The sequence below is a fragment of the Nomascus leucogenys genome, chromosome 19 (genome assembly GCF_006542625.1).
Source record: "Nomascus leucogenys isolate Asia chromosome 19, Asia_NLE_v1, whole genome shotgun sequence".
Lineage (NCBI taxonomy): Eukaryota > Metazoa > Chordata > Mammalia > Primates > Hylobatidae > Nomascus > Nomascus leucogenys.
The window spans coordinates 23,318,640-23,334,797 of NC_044399.1; the positions used below are offsets into that span (position 1 = coordinate 23,318,640).

Here is a 16,158-nt window from a genome sequence, read left to right on the forward strand (position 1 = left end):
CTGATAGTGATATAGCCACAATTTTCTTAGAAAGCTGAGTATCCCTTTTCCAAAATGCTTGAGACCAGATGTGTTTCAGATTTCAAACTTTTTCAGATTTTAAAATATGTGCATATATATAAAATAAGATTATCTTGGGACCCAAGTCTAAACAAAATTCATTTAAGTTTTATAAAAAACCTTATACACATAACCTGAAGGTAATTTTATACAATGTTTTTAATAATTTTGTGCATGAAACAAAGTTTCGACTGCAACCCATCACGTGAGGTGTCAAATTTTCCACTTGTGGCTTCATGTCAGCACTCAAAAAAGTTTCAGGTTTTGAATTTTTGAATTAGAGATGCTGAATCTGTATATATATATATGTCAGGTTCTGTTCTAAGCATAAATTATCTCAATCTTTATAACAACACTGTGGAATACCACTATACCAAAAAAGAAACTAAAACTTAAAATAAATAACTTACCTACATCATACAGCTAACAAGCAGTTACACCCAGGATATAAACCCTGACAGTGTTGATTTTATAATAATTAAAAGGTGTCCAATTTACAGAGTCAACTATTTTAGAACAATATAATAAGGAAAAATAAATATTTAATCAGTTCTTACCTCTTCAGGCAGTTCACTGTACATGGTTTCAGAGGTAGACAATAAAAATATAGGTGAAAATGACGGTATATCTTGTAGCAATGTCAGAAAAGTTGCTCTCACAGTTTCACTGACAGCTTCCCACCAATCCCCAATGTGAGGCATGTAAACAATACTAGGTACTGTTCTTCGAGCTTCACGAAAAATCTAATTAAGGAAAAAAACCAACATTAAACAACTCAAATTGATTATTCTAAAGTCTACCCAGTAATCTCCAAATATATGAAATATGTCAGGCCTATTATAGTCATTAGTTTCAGCCTCAAAATTTAAGTTCAAGATATGATGCACAAGCCTTACACAGCTTCAATCTACCCTTGCCCCACCAAAAGAAAAAAAAGTATGTTTCGCCCTACCAAAAAAAAAAGTATGTTTTGCCCTTTAATTATTCCTATTCAATATATATTAACAGTGGAAGGTATCAAATTGCTCCACTTATCTAGCATGTAAAGATAATAAAGCAAAACACCACTGTAAAATATGCTGCAAATAAAGAGATAAATATACACCTATGGCACTCATGTGATATCAGTAAACTTTACACAAAGAACAACAACATAGCTAACATTTTTGAGCACCTTGACTAAAATCATACACTATATAATCATTTTAACCAAGATGTACCACCCTAGAGCTTAAAATTAATGAAGTACCTGCTGAAACAGTCATTCACCTCCTCCCATTATCTTAGTTCAATATTTTATAAAGTAGTCACAAAATACTCTTATCTTTTTTTTTTTTTTTTTTTTTTTGAGACGGAGTCTCGTCTGTTGCCCAGACTGGAGTGCAGTGGCGCGATCTCAGCTCACTGCAAGATCCGCCTCCTGGGTTCACGCCATTCTCTCACCTCAGCCCCCCAGTAGCTGGGACTACAGGTGCCCGCCACCGGGCCTGGCTAATTTTTTGTATTTGTAGTAGAGACAGGGTTTCACCGTGTTAGCCAGGATGGTCTTGATCTCCTGACCTCGTGATCCACCCGCCTCAGCCTCCCAAAGTGCTGGGATTACAGGCGTGAGCCACCACGCCTGGCAAAATACTCTAACTTATCTAAAGAGCAAATGATAGCAAAGAGCTCTGAGACACTTCCATTGTTAGAAAATACAAAATGAATTTTTCCTCAGGTGTTAAAAAGAGTCTTAACCATAGTTTCAATCACGTTCTGCCAACACGCAGCCACAGGGACCAGGCTGGCTATTAGTAAGCTGCCAAGCTGAATTAATGTCCCTTACTTATTAAGTCCACAGTTTAATATCCCACCAACAAATTCTGACATGTTAATAGGACATTTCTCATTATCTTTAACAAGTTTAGTTATAAAAGTCTTTCTTCCATTTTGAGAATTCTATTCCTAAAATGCTCTACTTATTTTCCCTTATTTTTAACACATTTCAATTAGCCTATTACAAATTACAATTGTATATTCAATTGTAATATACAAGATATAGAAATTATTACAAATAGCCAATTACAAATAGCCAATTACAATTGTACATTCAATTGTAATATACAAGATATAGAAATAAGAATTTAGCCAGGCGTGGTGGCTCACACCTGTAATCCCAGCACTTTGGGAGGCTGAGACAGGCAGATCACTTGAGGTCAGGAGTTCAAGACCAGCCTGTCCAACATGGTGAAATTCCACCTCTACTAAAAATCCAAAAATTAGCCAGGTGTGGTGGCACACGCCTGTAGTCCCAGCTACTCAGGAGGCTGAGGCAGGAGAATCACTTGAACCCGGGAGGCAGAGGTTGCAGTGAGCCAAGATCACACCACTATACTCCAGCCTGGGAGACAGTGAGACTCCATCTCAAAAAAAAAAAAAAAAAAAGAAGAAGAAGAATTTAATATTTAAAATAATTGGGATTATCGGAAACTATCCTAAGAATCAAAAGTATTATTTTTCTTTAATGAGTAAGCTTACCACTTGCATACATTTTTTAAATAGTGTATTTTACACAGCTTTCAACCTTCTGTGTAAAATAAAAGGTACTGCCAATTCAATAATAAACCAGATGAAAGAAGCTCAAATAATAATTGGAAAAAATGTAGATGTTATGATCACTCACATCAAAAGTAATATTTGCTCCTTCCCTTCCTTAATATTTGCATATCCACCAATCCAGAACAGTTGTACAGTACAACTCCTTCAGGACTCTCAATTTTGACCTTTTCTGCAAACACGTACCCTCCTATCCTGGATCTTGGAAATCCAAGGATTATTTTTTTCCAAAGTTCTTGTAGAAATTCATAAGAGAAAAACAAGCATAAATATTGGCAAAAGGAAAGAACCATGCAGAAGCACAAAGGCAACTGAGGCACTTATTTAAAAAAAAAAAATTGCATGCCACCCAAATCAGGCATGGTTATATGAAGACAGTGACCAACTCCTTTTGTCACTTTCCAGTTCCCCACTCTGTGCTGGTAAAATGAGAGAGAGTCAGCAAGGAAAGAAAGGTGATCATATGAAAGACTAACCAGCTATAGGTTACTAAGAAACCTCACAAAGCCAATCACTTAATTCAGCCATGCAAGCTACCACATACATGCCCAGGGTATGAAAGAGACAAGAAAACATGCCTTTAAAAAAATGAAATTTTGCCTTTCATTCTAGTACTTCTAGGTTAGATTTTCCAGGAACATGTGTTGAGAACATCTAGCCATTAACAAGTATCAAAGAGGATGAGCAAAGCAACAGAAGATTAAGTGATAATAATTTGACAGAGTCAGAACTACAGGTGTCTTAACTGAATTTGCAAGGGTGAACTACATAAAATCATCACCAGCTCTAAGAGTTGACGTTTTTTTTTTGTTTCTTTTTTCCTCCAATTGTCTCAAAATTAACATGATATTGAACTCAAATTGAACATGATGCTGTATTGATCCCATTAAAAAATTTAGAAATTTTTGCACATTTCCAAAAAATTTCTTATTTTCATCTCATCTTCTCAAAATTAACAAATTGAACATGATATCCTAGTGATCCAATAAAAAAAAAAATCTGGAAGCTTTTTACTTCCAAAGCCTTTAGGAAAACGTCCTTCTTGATAAAAAAAAAAATTTAAACTATATTTGAAAACCTATGGGGGAAAAAAATCAGGTAAGTCTAAGATGAACATGGAAAAATAAAAAGGCTTCACCTTTCTGATCTATGAGTGTATAATTACATGAATTGAGAATTAACCTAACTACATGAAATACCAACATCTATGAAATATTTTTGTAAGTTTTCTCCTAAGCCTTTAGAGGAAAACCATCCTTAATTTCTAGAAAAACTAAAAAGCACTATTAAAACAAGCTTTAATTCCTTATTCTATGTTATCTCAGAATATTAAAATAACTTTTATATTTTCTTTAGATTTATAACCAGTCTGTTCTAATTCCCATTTTGTAATAAAAATTCAAAAAGAACAGAGTTTGAGAATAGCATTTAAAAATTCTTATAGTATAAGCAACAGGAAAAAAAAGTTTAATCCTATTATGATTTTTTTCTGTAATATAAAAACAGCTCTTCAGCAGTTTGCTGGTAACTTTTAAAGTGTGGAGCAAAATACACTCTGTGAAATCAAATACCAGATAATTCAGAGTAGAAAAATATAGCCTAGTTTCAATGAAGCGGCAACTGGCTTGGGAACAAGTGATGCCATTTGAGAACTAGAAAAATACTCACCTATAGGGTGTCTTGGATTGGTGGATGTGCAAGGTGTAGTAGAAAACAGAAAAACTGTTATAGAAAAAAAAAAAGACAGTAGGCCAAATTACTGAACCAACCGTTTCAAAATACCTCTGACATGACCAGCACTCTTGCACAAGTAAAATGAACAAATACCAGCATATGTGAACTGTTCATTTTGATTCTTTATTACAACATTATACTCCATTTCCTTCTGACCTCCTTCTTGCCACAGACATAAGGACCTTAGATAACTAATTTTTTAAAAACTTTCTTTATTAAAAAAATCACAAACTACTTCCTCTAAATATTAAAGATATTAAAGGCAAAAATCAGGCCATTGAAGTTAGAAGTATCCATCCAAGGAAGCACTCATGATATAAACTGCTATAGTTACAAGAGTTCTAATCATCTCAAAAGCTAAACTTTGAAGTCAGCATTTTAGCCAACAAATTAAAATGTTCCATCCATGAAAATTTAGTGTATTTTTAAACTAAGACTTTATAGTCCCACAACAAGCCATTTCCTTTAGAAAGTGAAAACTAGAAAAATTTTAAACCCAAATGTGAATGAAGCAGAAAGCTCAAAGCCAGTATCACTTTTACCTGCCTAAAGAGGGCAATATAGAAAAGAGGGAAACAACTTTATGTCATCAAGAAACTTCCAGAATTTGTCTCAATCACTTAATAGTATTATAAATATATTAAAATTATAAAGCACGGGTAAAAGAAAAATGTTGGGAGCTAAAACATCTTCAATGTTTATAAAAATTAAAAGGCACCAATAAATAAGTTTAATTATTTGTGCTATGCTATCAGAAATTATTAAAATAAATAATATCTGTGCATTGCTAGTGGCTTTATTCCATTTTTATCCCTTTACTCTATTTTATATTCCCTTTACGTAAGATTTATTGAGAATCTCTTGTGAAAAGAAGGCACTGTCAGGATTCAATAAATAAGGTACAAATTTCTTTACATGCACATAAAATCAGCCTGTTATAAAACACATCTGTACTAGTTTCTGAACTATGGTAGTAACACAAATTAGCATTTTATGAAAATTAAATCACTTAAATTCTTTTTCTAATATTTTCATTCCCTAAGCACTTTAAGAATTTCGTAAATGTGACACACTCCAGGTCAGGATAATTTAACTTGTCAACAACTCAAAAAAAAATTTTTTTTAAAGTGTTGCTATGGAAAAAGTCAGATATCCATGTGAACAAACACAAAAGCATTCAAAGTATACACAGACTGCTACAGAGAAATCCAGAAATCTATAAGCACAAACACAAGAGCAACCAAAGTATACACAAGGTAAGTACATTATTAATACCTTCATGCTATTCAACCAAAAAGAAATTCCTCTGTGAAATTCTAGATAACAATTTCTTTCTGGGGAAAGAAATGCATTTAAATTTTCACCAAGAAAAGACCTTATTCACCTTTTGAAATTATTCCCAACACCACACAGTACATAAACTCCAAAGCTTTTCAGACCATATATAAATGTATTAATTGAATGAAACGTCTCTAATAATTAAAAAGATAAAATATAGCACACTTATCAGTCCCTTTTTTCTAAATCAACAATAGAAATATACAGGAGGCAAAAATTATATTTGAGGATGTCAGAAAAGGAGAATCATAGTTTTGTTTTGTTTTTTAAGAGTGTTAATACCAAGGCCGGGCGCGGTGGCTCACGCTTGTAATCCCAGCACTTTGGGAGGCCGAGGCGGGTGGATCACGAGGTCAGGAGATCGAGACTACGGTGAAACCCCGTCTCTACTAAAAATACAAAAAAATTAGCCGGGCGTGGTGGCGGGCGCCTATAGTCCCAGCTACTCGGAGAGGCTGAGGCAGGAGAATGGCGTGAACCTGGGAGGCGGAGCTTGCAGTGAGCCGAGATCGCGCCACTGCACTCCAGCCTGGGCGACAGAGTGAGACTCCGTCTCAAAAAAAAAAAAAAAAAAAAAAGAGTGTTAATACCAAAGGTCTTTTACTACTGATATTAACATCTCCTGCCTTGTTGTAGGACTCAGTAATTACTTGTGAACTTAAGGGGGCAACCATAAATCTTCCAGGCTATACCAAGGGTTCTCATTCTCCTTCCAAAGCCTTCAGAAGACTGTGAAATGCTCAGTAACATATGTGTGTACACACACACACACACACACACACACGCATTTGTTTCAGTAATAAATGTTGGACTAATGTCTAGTGACCAGCTAAAGTACTATAGCTCGAAGTGAGACCTATTGAAAACCTAGAATAGTAATATCTGAGATGCATTTTTACAAAGTACAGATTCCTGGGACCCATTCCAAATTGAATGAATCACAATCTATGGGTGTGGAGCCAGAAAATCAGAAATTTGTATAAGTACACTCGGGTGATTCTTATGCACACTAAATCTTAAGAAACAATAAGAAAAACACTGCTTTTTAATATAGTTGACACTAACTCTGCCATTTTTCACTCCATTGATAATATTAATCAATAGCTGAATCCACCAGAAGGAGAAAAGAAAGTTGTCATGTATATTCTTGTGCATGTATGTTTTAAAGGATAGACATAAAATCAAACATGATCCCCACAGTATAAACAATATCAAGTATGGGTCTCCCACCTTACCACGCATATACATACAGCCCTTTAAAAGTGATTTAAGATTCCCTTTAAGACTGCCTTTCACGTTCATGTTACACTACTAAATACCAAACTTAATTTATATTAAGTATTTTAGAGGCCGGGGAAAAGAGAAAATATGCAAGAATAACTTACCACAGACTAAACCCTTATATTACACATCGATTTAGAGAGATAACTCTGAGTACAGGAGGACTAGCTCCCAAGAAAGATGAAGCAAAAAGGAAGAAACGAAAAGGAATATAGAACAGAAGAAAAGAGAATCTTTTTCAATCTTTCCAGTGTTTCAGCACCTGACTCATGCCCTCTCTTCCCTAGGACTTTTGTACCCACATATAACCTGGTTTGCCAACCTTTACCAATTATTTAAAAATTCCTCTTATATTATATAACAGCTTCTTTTTGCAGAATTTGTTAGCAAAGATAGTGTTATATTTATGAATGTAAAATAATTTTAAATATGCACTTAAGACACATATAATCACAGATTAGCCAAGACATCTGGTCTCTGGCCAGTGTTCAGATAGAGGGTGGGTGTCTGTTATCATGACTGCATTTCATGGCTCGTCCTGGCGGACTGCCTATCCAGGAGGGGTCACTCTAGAGTAAGTTCGACTTCTAACCCAGAAGCTCTTAGGTATAAACTGAGAAGATGAGATGCCTTAATGTACTAGAGAAAGTGAAATACAACCAAAATGATAGTGAGTTTTCATTGTTTTTCACTACCAAGTGACACCTCTCTCCTTCCTACCAAAACAAAAAAGTAGGTAAAAGCCAAGAAGCGTACAAGAGACCAGAGGATGAAGTTAGAATTCAAAGTTGGCCAAGCAGGATTCAGAATGATGCCATGAAAAAAATCAGAGAAAAAAATCAGAAAAAAAAAAAAAAAACAAAACCCTATAACATCAATATATAGTTCACTACAATGCTTCCTAAGTGTTTCCTTACCTTTACTTCAATAACATTAAACCAGTAATGTTTGTGAATATATATACATATTAGCCATAAGGAACAACTATAAACAAAAATAAAAAAACCTTTCTCACTTTGAAAATATTTCTCTTGGCCGGGCGCAGTGGCTCATGACTAGATTACAACCAGCACTTTGGGAGGCAGAGGCGGGTAGATCACCTGAGGTCAGGAGTTCGAGACCAGCCTGGCCAACATGGTGAAACCCCATATCTACTAAAAATACAAAAATTAGCTGGGCGTGGTGGTGGGCGCCTATAATCCCACCTACTGGGGAGGCTTAGGCAGGAGAATCACTTGAACCTGGGAGGCGGAGGTTGCAATGAGCCGAGATCACGCTATTGTACTCCAGCCTGGACAACAAGAGCAAAACTCTGTCTCAAAAAAAAAGAAAAGAAAATATTTCTCTTTCAAAGCGATTTTTTTCATCTTTAGTTTGCTTGATATAGTCAAATAAAAACTTCAAAAAAGAGAATTTTCCAAACAGTATAGCATAAACTAAAAAGGCAAAGTTCACACATTTCCCAAACTTCCAGATTCCTTCTCCCCAAAAACCATATTAACAGTTTTTGGGGATACTTGCTTTTTTCACTAATGTCACCTGCATTTTTCTGTATCAGCCCATGTAAATCTACCTCATTCGTGTTAATGGCTAGACAGTACTCCTTTGTATGTCAAGATACACCGTAACTAATTTTAGCTGGTCCCACGTGAAGGGATATTCAGTTTGTTTGCCTTTATGTTTCGTGTGGCAATTACACACGACACAGTGAAAAATATCCTTGTTCACTCAGCACTGAATACTTGTAGCTAACGTATCTTTAGGAAAAACTCCTAAACATAGAATTCCTGGGTCAAAAGGTATATGTACTTGAAACGTTATTATCTTTTCTCACACTACACCAATGTGGTACTTGAAATTTTAAAAGATGGTGCCAAATTACACTCCAAAAACATCAAATAAATTTACATTTCCACTAAGTATGAGCATTCCACATCTCCAAATGGCATTATGAAGCTTTTTAAAAAAAAAAAAACAAAAAAAACAAATCTGATACTTTATTTTCACTTAAGTGAAGCTTAGAATCTTTTCACATTTTTACTGGTTGCTTTTTCTTTTCCCCCACAAATAGCATGTTTCCATTTTGCCAATTTTTATATTAGATTGCTATTCTTTCTTCTTACCGATTTTAAGGTATTTGTCCATATTTAGGAAACTTGTTCTCAACATATCTGCTACAAATATACTTTTTCACAGACTATATCTATTAATTTAATCTAAAGAATGCTTTTTGCCATGTGTAATTTAAAATTTTACATAATCAAATTCCTTCATATCTTTACGTTTTCTAGTTTTTGTGCATTGCTTAGAAATTACTTTCACACATAAGATAATAAATATACTGACCTTGTGAATTTTTTCAGTACTTTTATAGTTCCACTGCCCATGTAGAGTTTATTTTGGGCTACAGAAAAAGGTAGGAAATCCTAGTTTTATTTGTTTTGCTTTTTCCCCTACTGGAGGAGCTTGCCAGTTTTCTAAGACCATTTGGTAAATAATCAATTTCTTCCATCTACTGATATGAAATGTCATCGCCATTGTGGTCATCACCATCAAATTATACTTCTACAAAAGTCTAAGCATGAATTGTCTCTTCTGTTCTATTACTTTGTCTACTCTTGCACAGGCACACATTCTTTATTACTGTAACTCTATTACACCCTTACAATTTTGGTAGGGCCCCCTAATGACACTTTTTCCTCTAGAATTCTCCTTGCTACTCATATTTATTTTCTAGAAGAAACAGAACTCTTTTTTTAACTTCTCCCTCTAAGTTTTGAGGAGATTATAATTAGAACTGTACTTAATTTATACATTAATTTAGGAAAAAACCTCACAGCCTTTGAATTTAAAGTCTTACCATTCATTAGCTGTAAGCAGTAGCAGTGGCAGCAATGGTAGTAGTAATAAGCATGATTATAACTAATTTTCGTTGAGGACTATATGTCAAGCCTATTTGATAACCTCATGGTGTCATCTCCATTTCACAGATGAGAAAATTAAGGCTCAGAGTGTTAAGCAACTTGCCCAAGGTCACAACCACAACTGAGATTTTAATCTGCATAATTTGACTTGAGTCTACATTCTGAATTAAAGAAGTTTAGCACAGTAATTACAAACAAGGTGTGCTTCTTCCTCTAAAAGCTCCACATGTTAACACAACCTTATCATTAGTATGAAGTCACCATAAGTATTCTAGCCAGGCATGGCTCTCTCTATGCAGATGGCACTGTGAAGTATTCACTGAGATATGCCCATCCCAAATCCCCAGACTTTCTTGTTCCTATATAGTGGTTCACTCCCAATGCAGAGATTTGCAGCAATGATCAGATCATGGGAGCTGAGAGTAAGAGGTGATGAGAATATTGACATTTAATTGATATCTAAAGCAGAAAAAAGTCTAAGCTTTGCTATTTACTAATATAAAGATAGTGTGTACACACACATGCACACACATACACACACTAGAAGTACATTCACATATGGAGTTGAATGCTCAACAGATTAACTGCCCAATCAAATACATTTGAAATTTATTTATGTAGAACATTCCAAACCTCCTGCCTCAAAAGAGTTGATCAGAAGACTAAAATAACAAACAAAATTCTTGGCTTTTGGTTTACAACATAAGCTCCTGAGATCTCAAGGTAGAGATTTTAGTTTGAGACAACCAAATTTTGAGGTCTACAAGCTTGGTTTGAGACCCAAATGCCAAATCTCTAAAGATACTTCTTTGGGAGGCCAAGGCGGGTGGATCACGAAGTCAGGAGATCGAGGCCATCCTGGCTAACATGGTGAAAACACCGTCTCTACTAAAAATACAAAAAATTAGCTGGGCATGGTGGCACACACCTGTAATCCCAGCTACTTGTGAGGCTGAGGCAGGATAATCGCTTGAACCCAGGAGGCGGAGGTTGCAGTGAGCCAAGATTGTGCCACTGTACTCCACCCTGGGCAACAGAGCATGACTCCACCTCAAAAACAAAAACAAACAAACAAACAAAAATATATATATATATATATTTACTTTAGGGATATGGGAAGAATACATGAGACTAGCCCAGCTCTGGCCTCCTTAATAAAGATGGCTTCTTCCCCCAGCCAAGAAGAAGATTGATGACAGTATGAAAGGTAGAGAGCATTCCTGGTGGGAGACTTCTCTGGCCTTCGGGTTTGAAAACAAATAAGGTTTCTCTTTTGTATATTCAACTGTCCCCCTCAGCAACTTTTAGTTTTCGTCTCATAGTCCTTTCATATTGTTTCTGCTAATTCCTAGGGTAAACTTAGTTGCTATTTCAATTGGGACCTCTTCTTCCATTATATTTCTAACTTATTATAGTATTTATAAGAGAAAACTATCATTTTAAAACATTAACTTTGAAAGTGTCCACCTTATGGAATTTCTTTATTGTCTAACGTCAATTTTTAGTTGACACTGTAAGTTTTGCATATAATTAATCACATCATAGGCAAATACTTACAAATTCTTTTTTTTTTTTTTTTTTTTTTTTTTTGAGACGGAGTCTCCCTCTGTCGCCCAGGCTGGAGTGCAGTGGCGCAATCTTGGCTCACTGCAAGCTCCGCCTCCCGGGTTCACGCCATTCTCCTGCCTCAGCCTCTCCGAGTAGCTGGGACTACAGGCGCCCGCCACCACACCCGGCTAATTTTTTTTTTTTTTGTATTTTTAGTAGAGACGGGGTTTCACCGTGGTCTCGATCTCCTGACCTCGTGATCCGCCCGCCTCGGCCTCCCAAAGTGCTGGGATTACAAGCGTGAGCCACCGCGCCCAGCCGGCAAATACTTACAAATTCAATCTATCCTTTCCAATACTTAGATCTCTCAATGTCTAACTGAATTAATGCTGCATGCTTTAGTAATGTTATATTATTCTTTTGATACGCTACTAGATTTCATTTGTAATAGTTTCTTTATAAACATTGCTTAAATGAGATTGCTCTAGTTTTATTTTGAATTTCCCTGAAAGATGTGATATTGTTGGTTTTGCCAATTTCATAGCTTTCCTCCTATTCCTATGCTTTTGGAACAGTTTGACTAGCATCAAAATGATCTTATCCTTTAAGATTAAAATAATTCACCTGTGAAACCATCTATGTTTAGTGGTTTTAAGATACTTGCTGAATTTCTTCTTCCACAGTGATTGTTTAGATTCTCTCTTCTCTGGGGTCAATTTTGTTGATTTATGTTTTTCTACTAATCATTTGTATTTATTTTAAATGGTACTGAGTAATTCTCTTACTTGCATACAACCTGCAGTAATTTTGTCTCTCTAAAAAGAAAATTATGAGCAAACATATAAATCAACATTATTGGAAAACACACCCAGGATGAGTTAAATGTGTCAAACTGGGAGCAAAATACTGGTACATAGCATTTAATTCAGGGGTTTTGGAAAGAAACCTTTAAACAGGGCTTTAAAACTGATGAAGTGCTGGTAGGGTGTTCATATCCAGAGAACTGTGAGTAAAAGAGAAACTAAATCAATACTACTATGAATTGTTTAAAACATGCATATTTCTTGCTACAATGTAGGAAATGGCTTTCAGTTAGATAATTACAGTATATGTGTTAAGTATTCGGAAAATGTAACTGGGAAAAAAACAACAAAATTGTGTGAAATGTTTTAAGTGTTACTACTGCAGTTATTTAACTCTAAAAGTAGGCTAAATATCAAAGTGGCATTCCTCTCTCTAACTTATTTGAAACATTATTATTCAAACATTTAATGACCACTTACTATCAGCTAGACACCTTGTCAGAGTTACAAAAATGGCTTAGATATGGTCCCTTGGCTCAAAAAATGTATTACCCTCATCCCTGGTTTCAATATGACATAATATATCCATGGTTATATATAACAACCTCAAGAAATATAAACAGCCCCACTAGAACTTTGCTTCACAAACCAGTAAATACAAAATAATTGAAAATCAAATGTCAAATACACAACTATCAACACAAATATCTATAATTTTTGAACTGCTATCACTATTCTAATATGAATATTAAATCCTGATTATCTCAAATTGGATATAATTTCCCTTTCTATGATAAGGCTCTAAGAAAAGACAGAAGTCTGAAACTGCTCTGAGACCACAGCTTTGAACAGAGGGTCAGAAAAAGGCAAAATAAACTCCCTTTCTACAATGCATAATGACACAGGGTATTAAAATTTCAGTAAGGAGGATCATGAGAAAGACAATGAGCTCACTTAAAAAACTGTATGCATCAAAAAGATCCTTTACACTAATACTAGAATGCTAACGAATAATCAACAAAGTTAATATTTATATCGTACTCTGAAAAAATCTTATCTGTAAACACTACACACTAGAAATACTACCAAAATATAAGCAATAAGAAAGTTGGAAGTGCTCTGATGTGGAACAAACCTACCTGTGCACATGATTCCTCAGGTGTTTTGGCACTAACTGAATAAAGTGCTGGGAGATCTAGTCTATGCACAGAGAATCTTTCTAGAGTGTGCAAAAGTGCTGGAGCAAGGTGAGAAGTTTGACCTGAGCCCCGTTCTCCAGATAGCAGTAAGCGTGGCCTGTAAGAGGTTGGCTGATGATATGGTGACCTGTAATACATGTAAGACATGATTATTTCAAAGTCATACATTCTGAAGACAAATATGAAATATCAGGCAAAATTTTTACATTAAAACAATTTAACTCCAAATTAACAGAACTTTCCTATAATATTTTAGTATAATGATTTATTTTTTATTAATTATGGTTTTAAAATGTTGGTATCTCTGACCATATTAATAACCAAGATATAAAAGTATAAAATCCACTTTAAGGGCTGGGCGCAGTGGCTCACGCCTGTAATCCTAGCGCTTTGGGAGGCCGAGGCGGGAGGATCACCTGAGGTCAGGTGTTCAAGACCAGCCTGGCCAACATGGTAAAACCCCGTCTCTACTAAAAATACAAAAATTAGCTGGCTGTGGTGGCGGGCATCTGTAATCCTAGCTACTCAGGAGGCTGAGGCAGGAGAATCGCTTGAATCCGGGAGGCGAAGGTTGCAGTGAGCCGAGATCACACCACTGCACTCCAGCCTGGGCAACAAGAGCAAATCTCCATCTCAAAAAACAAACAAACAAACAAACAAACAAATAAATAAATAAATAAATAAAATCCACTTTAAAATAAAATAACCTTGGTATTCCTGCTATCATACCATATATACTAACTTGAAGATGCATTAAACTCCAGTATCATTTAGTTATTAGTTATCCAAGGTTAAATGTTAGGAATCTCACTTTTTGACAAAGAGGTAGATCTGAAGATTATCCAAATGTAGGACTCAATTAACAGGCAGGGCCTTTAGGAGGTGATTAAGTCATGAGTGGTCAGCCCTCATGAATGGATTAGTTTTATTATCAAACTGCTTGATAATAAAACTAGCTAGTCCCTTCAATCCCTTCTGCCATGTGAGGACATTGTTGGTCCCCTCCAGAGGAAGCAGCTTTCAAGGCATCATCTTAGAGGCAGAAACCAAGCTCGCACCAGACACCAAATCTGCCAGAGCCTTCATCTTAGACTTTCAGCCTCCATAACTGTGAGTAATAAATTTATGTTGTTATGTTCTTACTCATAAGTGGGAGTTGAACAATGAGAACACATGGACACAGGGAAGGGAACATCACACACCGGGGCCTGTCCAGGGGTGGGAGGCCAGGGGAGGGATAGCATTAGGAGAAATACCTAATGCAGATGACGGGTTGATAGGTGCTGCAAACCACCATGGCACATGTATACCTATGTAACAAACCTGCACATTCTGCATATGTATCCCAAAACTTAAAGTATAATAAAAGTAAATAAATAAATGTAGGTTGTTTATAAATTAATCTGTTTAAGGTATTTTGTTATAGCAGCAGGAACAAACTAAAACAATCACAATTTTTAAAATAACAAATATATATATATAAACTTCTTCCAACACAAATTTTATTTCTGTAACAACAAATCTAACTGTTCCTACCCTGACAGATGACATCTAAAGCCCCACATTAGAGAAGGAAAACATATTAAACCAAACTTGACTTGTAATTTCGAGATTCTACAGCACCATTAAAATAACAAATGAAACAAAGTTTACTCTCACTGTGGGTAGTACTAGACATTCTAAGGCAATGCAATAAGAATAAAGCAAATTTAAAATGGAACTAATAGAAAGCAATAAGGGAAAAAATTGATACCTGTAAAGGATATCATTATGTAGTAGCAAATCCAAGAAATCAACCAAAAACTGTCAGAATCTACCAGCAAAGTAACAAGACAGAAGAAACTGAAAAATCAATAGATTTCCTAAACACCATCAATAACAATTGTAAAAAAGGAAAGGAGATCCTATTCACTGCAAAAAAAAAAAAAATTAAAAAGGTAAAACAAACATTATCAAACTATAGTCTTAGCAAGAAAAGAGTGAAACTGAGCCTGAACACAAAGACTAAATACATAAAGACATCAATTCTTCCTAACCTAAAACCTAACTAAAAAATTTACTTTTTTATTTTATACACATAGGATTTTCAAGTTGAAATCCCAAAAGAATTTTTGGGAGGAGGGGAGTTTCAACTTATTCACAACTTTAACTGAAAGAATAATCAAGTAAGAACATCAAGAAAACTTTTTAAAAACATGCTACCAGCCGGGCATGGTGGCTCACGCCTGTAATCCCAGCATTTTGGGAGACTGGGGCTAGCGGATCACGAGGTCAGGAGATGGAGGCCATCCTGGCTAACACGGTGAAACCCCGTCTCTACTAAAAATACAAAAAATTAGCTGGGCGTGGTGGCACATGCCTGTAGTCCCAGCTACTCAGAAGGCAGAGGCAGGAGAATCATTTGAAGGGAGGCAGAGGTTGCAGTGAGCCGAGATTGCACCACTGCAACAGAGCGAGACTCAGTCTCAAAAAAAAAAAAAAATGCTACCAATTTTAATGCATTCAAACATGTTTTAGTAACAAGCACTTCATAGAGATTTCTTGTTCAATTTTCTTAACAATTCTGTGAAACACATAGTTTCATTTTATTAAACAGATAAGAAACCAGGGCTCATGGAGGTTAACTACAAAGTTGTATAACCAAGTGGAAGAGTTCAAATTGTCATTCAAGCCCAT

The 16,158-nt window shown here is 35.5% G+C and overlaps 1 protein-coding gene across 2 annotated transcripts in view; it reads right to left on the reverse strand.

The window, feature by feature from the left end:
* ATAD2B (ATPase family AAA domain containing 2B) overlaps positions 1 to 16,158 on the reverse strand; it is a 180,800-nt gene that overhangs the window by 49,461 nt on the left and 115,181 nt on the right. For both annotated transcript variants that reach the window (XM_012497764.2, XM_003270569.2), the window contains exons 18-19: positions 13,423 to 13,609; positions 618 to 803 (exon numbers count right to left, since the gene is read on the reverse strand). In XM_012497764.2, coding sequence (XP_012353218.1) covers positions 618 to 803; positions 13,423 to 13,609 — 373 coding nt within the window. The remainder of the gene's footprint in view (positions 1 to 617; positions 804 to 13,422; positions 13,610 to 16,158) is intronic.